The sequence below is a fragment of the Micropterus salmoides genome, unplaced genomic scaffold (genome assembly GCF_014851395.1).
Source record: "Micropterus salmoides isolate LMB-PRFRI ecotype aquatic unplaced genomic scaffold, ASM1485139v1 Ms_hic_scaffold_2770, whole genome shotgun sequence".
NCBI classification, from domain to species: Eukaryota; Metazoa; Chordata; class Actinopteri; order Centrarchiformes; family Centrarchidae; genus Micropterus; species Micropterus salmoides.
The window spans coordinates 9,202-19,762 of NW_024042007.1; the positions used below are offsets into that span (position 1 = coordinate 9,202).

At 39.2% G+C, this 10,561-nt stretch overlaps 1 protein-coding gene across 1 annotated transcript; it reads left to right on the plus strand.

Annotated features, from left to right (window-relative positions):
- The first annotated feature begins 3,165 nt into the window (after positions 1-3,165).
- LOC119881862 (RAB6-interacting golgin-like) lies at positions 3,166-9,632 on the plus strand. Its single transcript, XM_038691962.1, has 5 exons — positions 3,166-3,357; positions 3,464-3,785; positions 4,628-4,729; positions 4,812-4,952; positions 7,882-9,632. Exons 1-5 carry the CDS (start codon positions 3,303-3,305, stop codon positions 8,351-8,353), a joined length of 1,092 nt encoding a protein of 363 aa, XP_038547890.1. The 5' UTR covers positions 3,166-3,302; the 3' UTR covers positions 8,354-9,632.
- The last annotated feature ends 929 nt before the right edge of the window (positions 9,633-10,561 follow it).

The window sequence follows — 10,561 nt, forward strand, 5'->3', positions numbered from 1 at the left end:
AATGTGCATTGTCCAAAAGCTGATTACTGCATTAGATTCCATTATATTTTTATATTTTGAATTGTCACCTGTCACCTTAATTTTGTTTCCCTTCATGTAAATAAAAACATTACCACCATTAATTGGTGCAGAAAATGTGTCCAGAATGCAGGAAATTAAGTGTTTAATGCTCAAAGTCGTTAATGGTATAATATTTACTAGTTTCATCTTTAGTTAGTACAGCATTGTTCACACGCTAAGGCAAAAAGTTGCCAATCAAATAAATGCAGTCACACTTCTCTGATGACTTCTTTTACGAACAGTGTAATTCTACTAATTCTGCATGTGTCTGTCTACAATCTGGACTATGTTTTGAAATGCCCATGTGGCTTAATGTATGTGGGCCAAACTCAACTGAATCTTAAACTGAGAGTGGCAGAGCATAAGGCCGCCTATAGAAATAGGAACATGGATTATGCCATTGCCAGACATTATAAAGAGAAAAACCGTGGTTCGGCTACGTCGCTTAAATTTATTGGCATTGAAAGATTGAGTCCTAATCCAAGAGGGGGTAACCTGATTAACCATCTTCTAAGAAGGGAAGCTTTTTGGATTCATGAATTGAACAGGACAACACTGGATTTTAGCTCATTTCTGTGGTGATGATGATGATGATGGTTGTATATCTTTCTCTGAGGTGTGTTTTACCTCCAGGGAAAGTTGAGATACTGGGTTGTCCTGTCATCCCCTTTAGGGGTATATGACAGGGGTAGGACCTACAGGCTATTTGCCTTAAGATATTTAAGAGTTCCTGAAATGATGTAGTTCTTGTGACTCATGTTTGTTTAAAATATATATATATATATATATATATATATATATATATATATATATATATATATATATATGATGTTTTTTGATCTGTTTGGATACTAACCACCTTTTTGCTGTTTGCATTATAATATTTTGTATAAGATATTGATTTTATAAATGTCTACACACAAGAAAAACGTAATATTAAAAATGGAATGTACTGGTCATGTGTCTATCCAGCACACCTGTGAGTGTTTTTGTAATTTCACTGTGTGAGCCTGAAAAAGCAATGGGCGAAACGCATTGCTCACAATAAATGCAGTGAAGTCAGATCAGTGTGTGGTAGCTTATTTTTGATTTTTCATGGCTTGATTCTACTATTTCTCTCAGTATCCTGATCATGGAGGATTAAATATTTTCACTCTTCTAGAGTTGCAAAATCCTCTCTTAGTATAATAAACCACTGAGCATGATATGCTGTTAAACAGGGGTCTCAAACTTTGTTAACGTGCAGCTTAATAAATGTTAATGCTCTGATTTTGCGGCATTGCTAGAAAATTCATAGAGAGAGAGAGAGAGAAAGAGAGATTGATATCTTTATGATTAGATATTTAAGGAAGAACCAAAAAATTAGGAAATTCATGTTAGCTGCTAAATTATTTGTCTAGTTAATTCTGGTTTATTGTAATATCTGTATCATAATAATAACCGGCCTGTTCACAGACAGGGACCAAATTAAATAAGCCACACTCAGGGTGTGTTTAGCCCTCCGTTGCAGTGCAGCTACTTAAATTTCATGCTACTTTCACATGAAGCAGTTCTTTAATTAACCTTTGACCCTCCCTGTCACACAGAGAGTCCCTATACAAGAAACGGGGTCTGGAGAGTCTGGACTTCAGTACATTGAATAATACCTTTAAAATGAAATGAATTTCTGAAGAATCCCAACAGGATCTGGAATGCTCTTCCTGCATACTTGTTTAAATCTACTGGTGTTATAGATTTAAGTTTTTAAAATGTAATTTTTCTGTTGACAAAATCCCAATTAGATTAGCTAACTTCCACAAGCAGGCCCTTTTAGCCTGGACACTAGTATAGGCTACAATCATAACTTCAGTCCTCATAGTTACTTCATTTGGACTAATAAAGACATCTTATAAATAAATGGTTTGACAATGGAATTTTGCTAGTTGGACAACTCTTAAAAAATAATGATTTGTTACTGTCAAATTCAGAATTCCTTCAAAAATTCAAGATTCCAATCACACTCAAAGAACATGGCACTGTTTTTAATGCTATACCTGCAGGTCCTGTTTAATTTTTGAGAAATGTTCATTTCACAAAAAAACAACAACAACGTTGTTTCTAACAGGAAGGAAGGAATTAATATTGAGAATAAGTCGTGCAGTTACAAACATATAAGGAATGTTTTGGACTGTACTCTCTGCTGCAAAGTTCTTTTGGTCTACTATTGTGAGTGATTTAGACCGGAAAAAGGCATGTGCTGTTCTTAACAAATATTGTAGTAATAATAAGGTAAAAGAGTTAAGTCGCATTTACCTCGCCAAAGAAGTGTTGCAAAGATTTAAGCTTAACATTCATTGATTACAACTGTGATTTTTGCAATTCAGAAAGAGAAACTGTATTTCATCTTTTTTTGTACCACTGTGAACATACAAATGTATTCTGGAAAGATCTGGAACCTTTTATTTACAGAAAAGCATTATATTTTGTACTTCATGGTCCAGACAACATTAACTATATTGTGCAGCTCCTCATCATACTTGGAAAATTCCACATCCACAAATAGAAATGGACTGGATCCAAACCCTGCTTCAGTCGAGTTACAGTTGAACTGAAACACTACAGCAGAACTGTTAAAAAACAAAAAAAGCAATAAAATGTCTTAATATTATAGAAGGACTGAATTTAATTTGAGTTTCTAGCAATGTAAAATGTTATTGATTATCTGTGTATTTGGCATTTTTGTTACTATAATGAACTGTGCATCAATAAAAATTTAAAAAAATCAAACACCCCGAACAATTTTAATCCTTTTTATGACGCAGATTTCATCAGATTAAACTACAATCCAATCAAATGGCTTCATCTGCTTCATGGATCAATGCAGCAGACCATAAACATGCCTTTTGTGTTATAATCTACAACTTCGGTATGCATTTGCATATAGCTATAAAGATGCATATAAAAGTCAAACTATTCATTTGTATCTGCAGTAGCGATATCTGTTTTGAAAAGAAAATGACGTTTTGTATCATTTTATTTCGATGTCCCGTTATTATTGGTAATTTTATTCAGGCGATATCTCAAACTTCAACGTCACCGGTCTTTTGGGGGTCCTTGACGTGGCAGTGATAAACAAAGATGGCGGAAGCGTTTGGAGTTGGAACTAGATAAGTTGGTGTTTTATGTTTTTAAGTCGGTAATCAGAACTTTTCACATCGTTTTTCGTTGACTTGTTTGCGGTATTTTATGTGTGAAGTGGTAAAATGAGCGGCTGGGCCGGTTTTTCTGACGAGGAGCTCCGGAAGATGCAGCAGAAAGGTAACATTTCTGCTAATTTAAGCCGAACACGGCAGCTGCTGACTGCGTTTGTCTCTTTAAATCCAACTAAAGAATTCATCTATTAAAAAACCACATGTGTTTTCAGACTTAGCGATGTGCCGGCCCGAGGCCCGAGGTCGGAAACCGACTCCAGCTAACCGGAGTCGGCAGCAGTTACAGCGGGAAAGGGCCCTTCAGCTCGCCGCGCAGAGAAACGCTCCTACCGGCCTCCCACCGGAGCAGCAACTCACCAAACCGCCGCCGCAGGAAGAGCCTGCACCTCAGCCCGCAACCCCTGCAGCACCTCCGGCCGCGAGACAGGAGGTGCTGCAGAAACCCAGCGAGCCGGAGCCGACTGGAAACCACCAGCCGGCTCCAGAGGAGGGGACCCCGGCCGTCAAAGAGCTGGAGAAACAAGAGGTGGAACTGTTAGTATGTGTTTAATATCGTACTCGCTTTTGAGGTTTCACAGGTTGTAAACATACAAAAAATACGACCACTGCTGTTGCATACTGTTTATAACTTTTGCTGTTTTGATCTCCCATTCATGTTATTACTGCTGGTGTTTTCATGCCCCATGTGTGAATAGATAATAATAATTAAACGCTCCAGTTGGGGTGTTTCATCATCATCATCATATCTGCAGTCTGCAGTCTGTGATAATGTATTTAAATCCACTATTTTCACTGTTCTTCTTCGCTGGACATCAGAATCAGAAGGAGCTTTATTGCCAAGTAGTATTTTACACGTACATTTGCTTTGGTGATTAGGTGCCAGCTGTTAAATAAATGTAAAGATATATATAAATATGGAATAAAAAGATGTGCAAGGTGTAAAAGAATAATGGAACTATGTGCAAAAGAAAGAAAAATGTGCGAGTTTTATTACATGTGCATTACTCCGGATTTGTGTTGTGCAAGGGGGAGAGGGCTTGTGTTTATAAAAAGAATAATAAGTAATCTGTGTAATATGGCAGTGATATGCTAAATATTTACATCAGATGTGCAAAAGTTAACAGGATGTATTTATGTATAGGGCAGTAAATATTGCCATTGGTTTTGCCCCAGAGTAACATTTTATCATTGGTAGTTTATGTTGAGAGAAGCATGTGTTGCACCGCAGACCTAATATTTTTACATAATTCTACATGTTACTATTTGAAGGACGGTGTCAGACCCAAAACCCCTCTAATGGTGGGAATTTAGATTATTATTTTTTTAATTTGATAAGCATTTTTGCGTGTAAAATTCTCTCTCGTGTTTGATCACAGACGGGAAAAGACGCGCCTGGAGCAACTGCAGCAAGAGCAAAAGCTAATCGAAGAGAGGAATAAGCGCAAGAAAGCTCTCCTAACAAAAACTATCGCTGAGAAGTAAGTATGACTGTCCTGGTACGTTGTGGACATTAAGGCCATAAGATGAAATGTACTTTTTAAAAAACTTTATTGTCCACAGGTCCAAACAGACTCAGGCAGAGGCTGTGAAGCTGAAGAGAATCCAGAAGGAGCTCCAGGCCCTCGATGACATGGTGTCCAACGATATCGGCATTCTGAGAGGCAGGATCGAACAAGCCAGCTGGGAATACTCCGCTGCCAGGTAGAGAGACAACACAAGGAAATAAGAGTGCACAGCTCTGTACAAGCTGAATCAGTGAGGGGTCCGATCAGATAAATCCCAGACACCTGTCTCCCCGGGCTGTAAGCTCAACTTTGTGTGTAAAAGTGTCAGTAGCCGTGTTTCCATCAACGTTTTTTAATGCACATTTTGAAGCGTCGCATTAGAAAAGGTTGATGGAAACAGCAACATAAAAAAAAAAAAAAAAGAGATCCTAAAATTTGCAAAAAAGTTTTTACGCTCGCTTGAGGTGGTTTTTGCCTTTTGTCGAAAAAGAGTAGATGGGCTAGATGGAAACACTTCATGTAGCAAACTTGTAACTCACGACTGATCAGCTGTTTCTGCTGTCGCCGTCTTGCCCGGTCGTGCAGAGTTCTGCACGCCTGCCCAGAATTTCCTGCACCTTTTGTGCTGAGAAAAGAGGTGGATGCAAATCTGGGCAGGTAGCCTTCATCATCTGTTCTGCCGAATGATGCATTCATCTCTTAAAGGTCCTTTTCAGATCCTTTGCTCTGCACGCTGATCAAACGGGGTTATCACCGCATATTGTGCTACTTCTACTGAGTGTAATAAAATATTATTGACTCTAAACTTTCATAAAATATATACTTAGAATCATTTATCAGCATTGGTGAACACCACAGACGTAGTTGAGTTCTTTAGTTCAAGCAGCAAGGGCCCGAAATGGTATAATGGGACAGCACAGCACTTACTTCAGGGCTGAGGCGCTGAAGGGACCGACTGTCTGAAACGTCTCTTGCCGAGTAAATTGGTTAAATGAAAATTACCTGTGGACAAAAGGTCATTTTCAAATCACTTACACAGAAATGTAAACTCCCTTTTTATTTTTTTTGTAGTTGCTCCACCCATGTTTGTTTCCTTTTTTTTCTTCTCTCGCCTGCTTCACCTGGTAAGCCTGTGTGTAATGTCACAACTCTATAAACTATGGGTAATTCAAAAAGTCTGCAGAGATGCGGACTGAAGGAAAGTGTGCATAAAGGGCTCAAATAGTCTTCGTGAGAGCCCTCAGACACCTGGCGATATGGCTGTGGGACAGTCTTAGCCCTCACATACTTGCCAGGAACACTCAAAGTTATTGAGTCCGTGAGTGTGGAGATTGGGATCCAGCCAATGAAAATCTGAACTGCACTCTTCGCCCTAATCAGGACAAAGCACTTCAGAGTGCCTCTCATGTAAAGTGCTGGCTCGGCCTTAGGGAGCAATTTGGGGCAGAGTGTTTTACTCAGTGACACTTTGCCATGTGGACAGATGAACTGGATGACTGCTGGGACATCAGTCACACGACGACACATGTAAATGAAGGGTTACTTACTCCCAGGGTTCTGTGTAACTGTGGAAGTATTTTTACATAAATGACCCACTTTTACCTTCCATCACAGTCTTGCAGTGAACAGCACTGTGAGCGCTTGATTACTGACAAAACAAAAAGTGGCCAGGTAAAGAACTGTACATAAAGCTCTGACTGCCCCCTGCAGCTTGTTTCCAGAATTCATTTAACCCTTATTCCCCCAAACACTTGTAGTCCACATGTGTTCTCATTTTGACACAATCCTGCTCAGATGTTCAACATACAGACGCTAATGAAGCAGGTTTAGAACTAAAAACCCAGGACAATTTGTTAAATATAACTTTATAAATACATTTTGAATCAGGATACATGTTTATTTTTTCCTAGAGTTTTTAATCTGTGCAGCATCAAAGTTTCACAGCAGCCACAGAAGTTTTAAAGACTGTAACTGCGTTATGATGGTTTGTAGCAACGCTGATCCAGTAAAGCCGGGTTTAAGCTTGTGCTCATAGCTGTGATTTGTCCGTGCAGCACTCTTGTGTGGTGAGATTAGCTCAATGTCATGAACACTCTCCCTTACAGATGTTTGTATGACGGGAAGAGGGCCCGACCTTCACACACTCACCACACCGGGTCCTGTTATGATTTATGTTGATATAATCAGTTGTTGAGATTTCTCTGAGGTACGACTTCAAACCCTGAGGTGAAGTGTTTGACATCATCTGTTTAGATACCGCAGTGTTTCCAAACAGCATGTTCTGTTCTTCACAATTAAAACAACATTTCTGTTATTCAGTCATTGTGAAAGAACTTGTGTTTGTGCTCGGTATGAAAAACTGGGTTGGAAAGCGTTCAGTGCCAGTGTCTATACAAAAAAATACCTTTTTATCTAATTAATGACAACAAAACTATACTATTTTGACACACATAAGGATGTTTTTCTACAAAAAACATGTTTTATATTTAGCAAAAGAAGCCAAAGTCCCGCAGCTTAAACATTAGTCTATTATCGTTTAATCTGGTGAGGATTGTAATACTGATAAAAGTCCATCATCACGCCTTCATATTGCATGTTTGTCTGACTAGCAGCCCAAAACACAAAGATATTCTATTAAATAAAATTAAAGATCCTCAGATTTTAAAAGCTGGAACCGGAGAATTATTTTTATTTTCTGTTAGGAGACCTGTCAGTTAATTGAGGGGTAACTTCAGCTCGGGACCCAGGCCTATTCCAAAGATGATTTGTCCAATATGCTTACTAATGTTTTGACCTTAATAGCAGGCAGTCATGTCGTCTTTAATCTTGCTGGGTTATTTCTCTCTTGGGAAGCGGAATGTTTGCTTCATTTCGGTTTCCAGTCGTGCTTTTGTGGTTAAGCACAAAGCAAGTGTTAAAAGAGGAATATGTTGCATGATGCGCACTCTGCATAATTGGTCGTGGTGGATATTATCATCACGAGGAATGCAGCCGGGAGTTGGATTTGTTGTAGCAATTATTCTTAATGAAGTGAAACACTACTACTACACTGCTGTCACAGAATTCAACTTATGTATGGTATCTAAAACTTTCTGTTTTAAGTTTTTCCTCACATATTTTCTCAGAAAGCGCTATGAGAAGGCGGAAGTGGAGTACGTGACGGCCAAGCTGGATTTGCACAAGAAGACGGAGGTGAAGGAGCAGCTGACGGAGCACCTCTGCGCCATCATCCAGCAGAACGAGCTGCGTAAAGCCCACAAGCTGGAGGAGCTGATGCAGCAGCTGCAGCTTCAGGCCACTGAAGAAGAGCTGGAGAGGCAGAAGAAGGAGGAGGAGGAGGAGGAGCAGAAGAAGAGGAGAAGAAGCTGTGTGGAGACGCAGCGAGACGGGAAACAGGGAAACGGTTCAGCGGAGAATCAGGTGGAAACAGTGCAATCAAGCAAAGACTGTAGACCCACAGAGGAGGAGGCAGTGAAAGAGGAGCGGGAGGGAGGCGACGTCCAGCAGGAGCACCACGTCAAGACTGAACCAGCAAAGACTGAGCAAGACTGTAAAACACTAGAAAACTGTGTTCAGAGTGAACTTGTTGCGTCCTGACGCTCAGAAAGGAGAGACACGTGTCATGTGTCGACCTGCTCTGTAAAATATCCGGAAATATAAAACACTAATACTGTCAGATAGATGAAAAATGAGTCTGTGCAACCCGGCCTCCTTTAAAAATGACATTCATAATCTACTAGATGTTTTTTCCCTCATATGTAAGGTAATTACTGCCTGGCTTACGTTTACTGGCAACAGTTTTCCCACTGGTGCGGCTCATAATCAGTGCATCCCTAAGTAAAAATCACAATGGTAAAAGATGTCATCTGGGCAGCATTGCGTGTCCTTTAAAAAGCTTCTTGCTTCATATTTGGCAGACTGTAGCGTTCAGTATCAGAAACTCGTCAAGTACTGAATTTTGCAATTGAATATCTGTTCAGATTCAGACTATTTACTCATTTTGTGATCAAAATCACAGTTTTAGACTACTTTATTTAGCTTTCATGTGGCTGCTTGTAATTAGACAACACTCGAACTTCAAAAAATGAAATGAAAGGTAAATGAAGGGCTGTAGAAAGTGATGGTGTTGGGGGAAAAAGTATTGTTTTGGTGTTAATATTGAAACTCTGCCCTCAGTACGTCTGTACCTGCAGGATCAGGCAGAATCCTGTTCAGCTGCAGAGTAAATCAGAAGACTATCTTTCAGCCATTATCCTCAATCGGTTGCTTTTTCAATATATGTCTCTGTGTGTGTGCGCTTCCAAAAAATAGCTCTTCTTCCAAACATGTGGTTTTCCATCACATGTGAATTATCTCCCTGAGCAAAGGTGGAATTCAAAAAGCTGACTGTTTTTGATTGTTGTCTCTTTGTGGCAACGATGAAAGTTGACTTCCTGGAAAATCTCCCGTTTCATGCCGGCGGAGCGAAGCATTAATCCCACTCTATTCCAAACATAAACCCTCCTGTCTTATGTGTTGTAGATGAACATGTTAGCCGGCGCTGGGCTCGTCTTTCACAAAGCTAATTGTCGTCTTGTCAGTGCAGCTGAGGAGCAGCCGGCCTCCTGACGGGTAAGATGAGATCTGTTGATGTATGTACGGATGCGCTCAGCTGCATGTGTTTCTGCGGGCTTAGAGTTTATTTCTTTCGCTGCACATGGAACTGTGTCCCCAAAATAACGTATGACAATAATCTGATATGAAACTTTATATATATGTGGGCCTGACCAAAGTCTGTACACTCTGTAAGTTAAATTAGTGCGAAGAAGTTTTTTTTTAAAATGGGGTAAATATTTAAAAAGGTGATTTTTTTTTTTTTTTTTAGATAAACACTACAGTTTGATATTTTACTAAAATAAACTGAAAAAGAACATATTGTGTTTTCATGTTTGTCGTTTTAACATAATTAGTTATCTGCAGGACTGAAGTTTGTGATTGTGGAAGGAATTTACACGGGGACCACTCTGGGACTCTTGGCAGGTCGTTTTTTTTTTTTTTTTTTTTTTAAAGACCAGTAAGTGTTTCTGTAAACCGCTTTGAGATTTTACGGCGCTCCGGTCACATCTGGCCGTCTGAAGGAGAGGCCGTAAAAGCAGCTTTTTTAATTAGTTGGGAGGTAGAAGCTCAGAGAGGGAGAGTGACCACCGTCCTGTCTGTCCCTGCAGAACCTCCAAGGTCAACGTTTGAAGTCCTGAGGAGCAGATTTCAGCTCACATTTGACCAAATTATAAAGACAGTCAAATAAAAAAAGGACAGAATTATGTCATTTCCACTCAGTTGTGACCATCACTATAAAAGCAAAATATGCTGCTGGAATGTAACTAAGTACCTTTACTCAAGTACAATTATGGGTTACTTGCATTTTCCTTTATGCTCCTTCTTCTTCTCCATCACATTTCAAAGGGGAATATTGTACTTTCTACTCCATTTATAGAGCAACTACCAGTACAGATTCATGTTTTAAATATGCATGCATAAATTCTATAAATTGTCTTCTTTAAAAAAAAAAAAGTGAATATAAATAAATATTTTCTAAAATCAAGTTACTTCATAATGCAGCAACCTGCATTCTGATCCCATCTATAGAACATTTTGAAACACATTGATTTGAAATAGAAAATAAAATTTTCTGCAGCCACCTGTTTTGAAAATAACACATGTTAAAGCACCATTAATAAAACAGCAAAAATATAACAATATGAAAGAGGCCATTTAGCACAATGAGTACTTTTACTGTTGATACTGTAAAGGCCATTTCTGTACTTT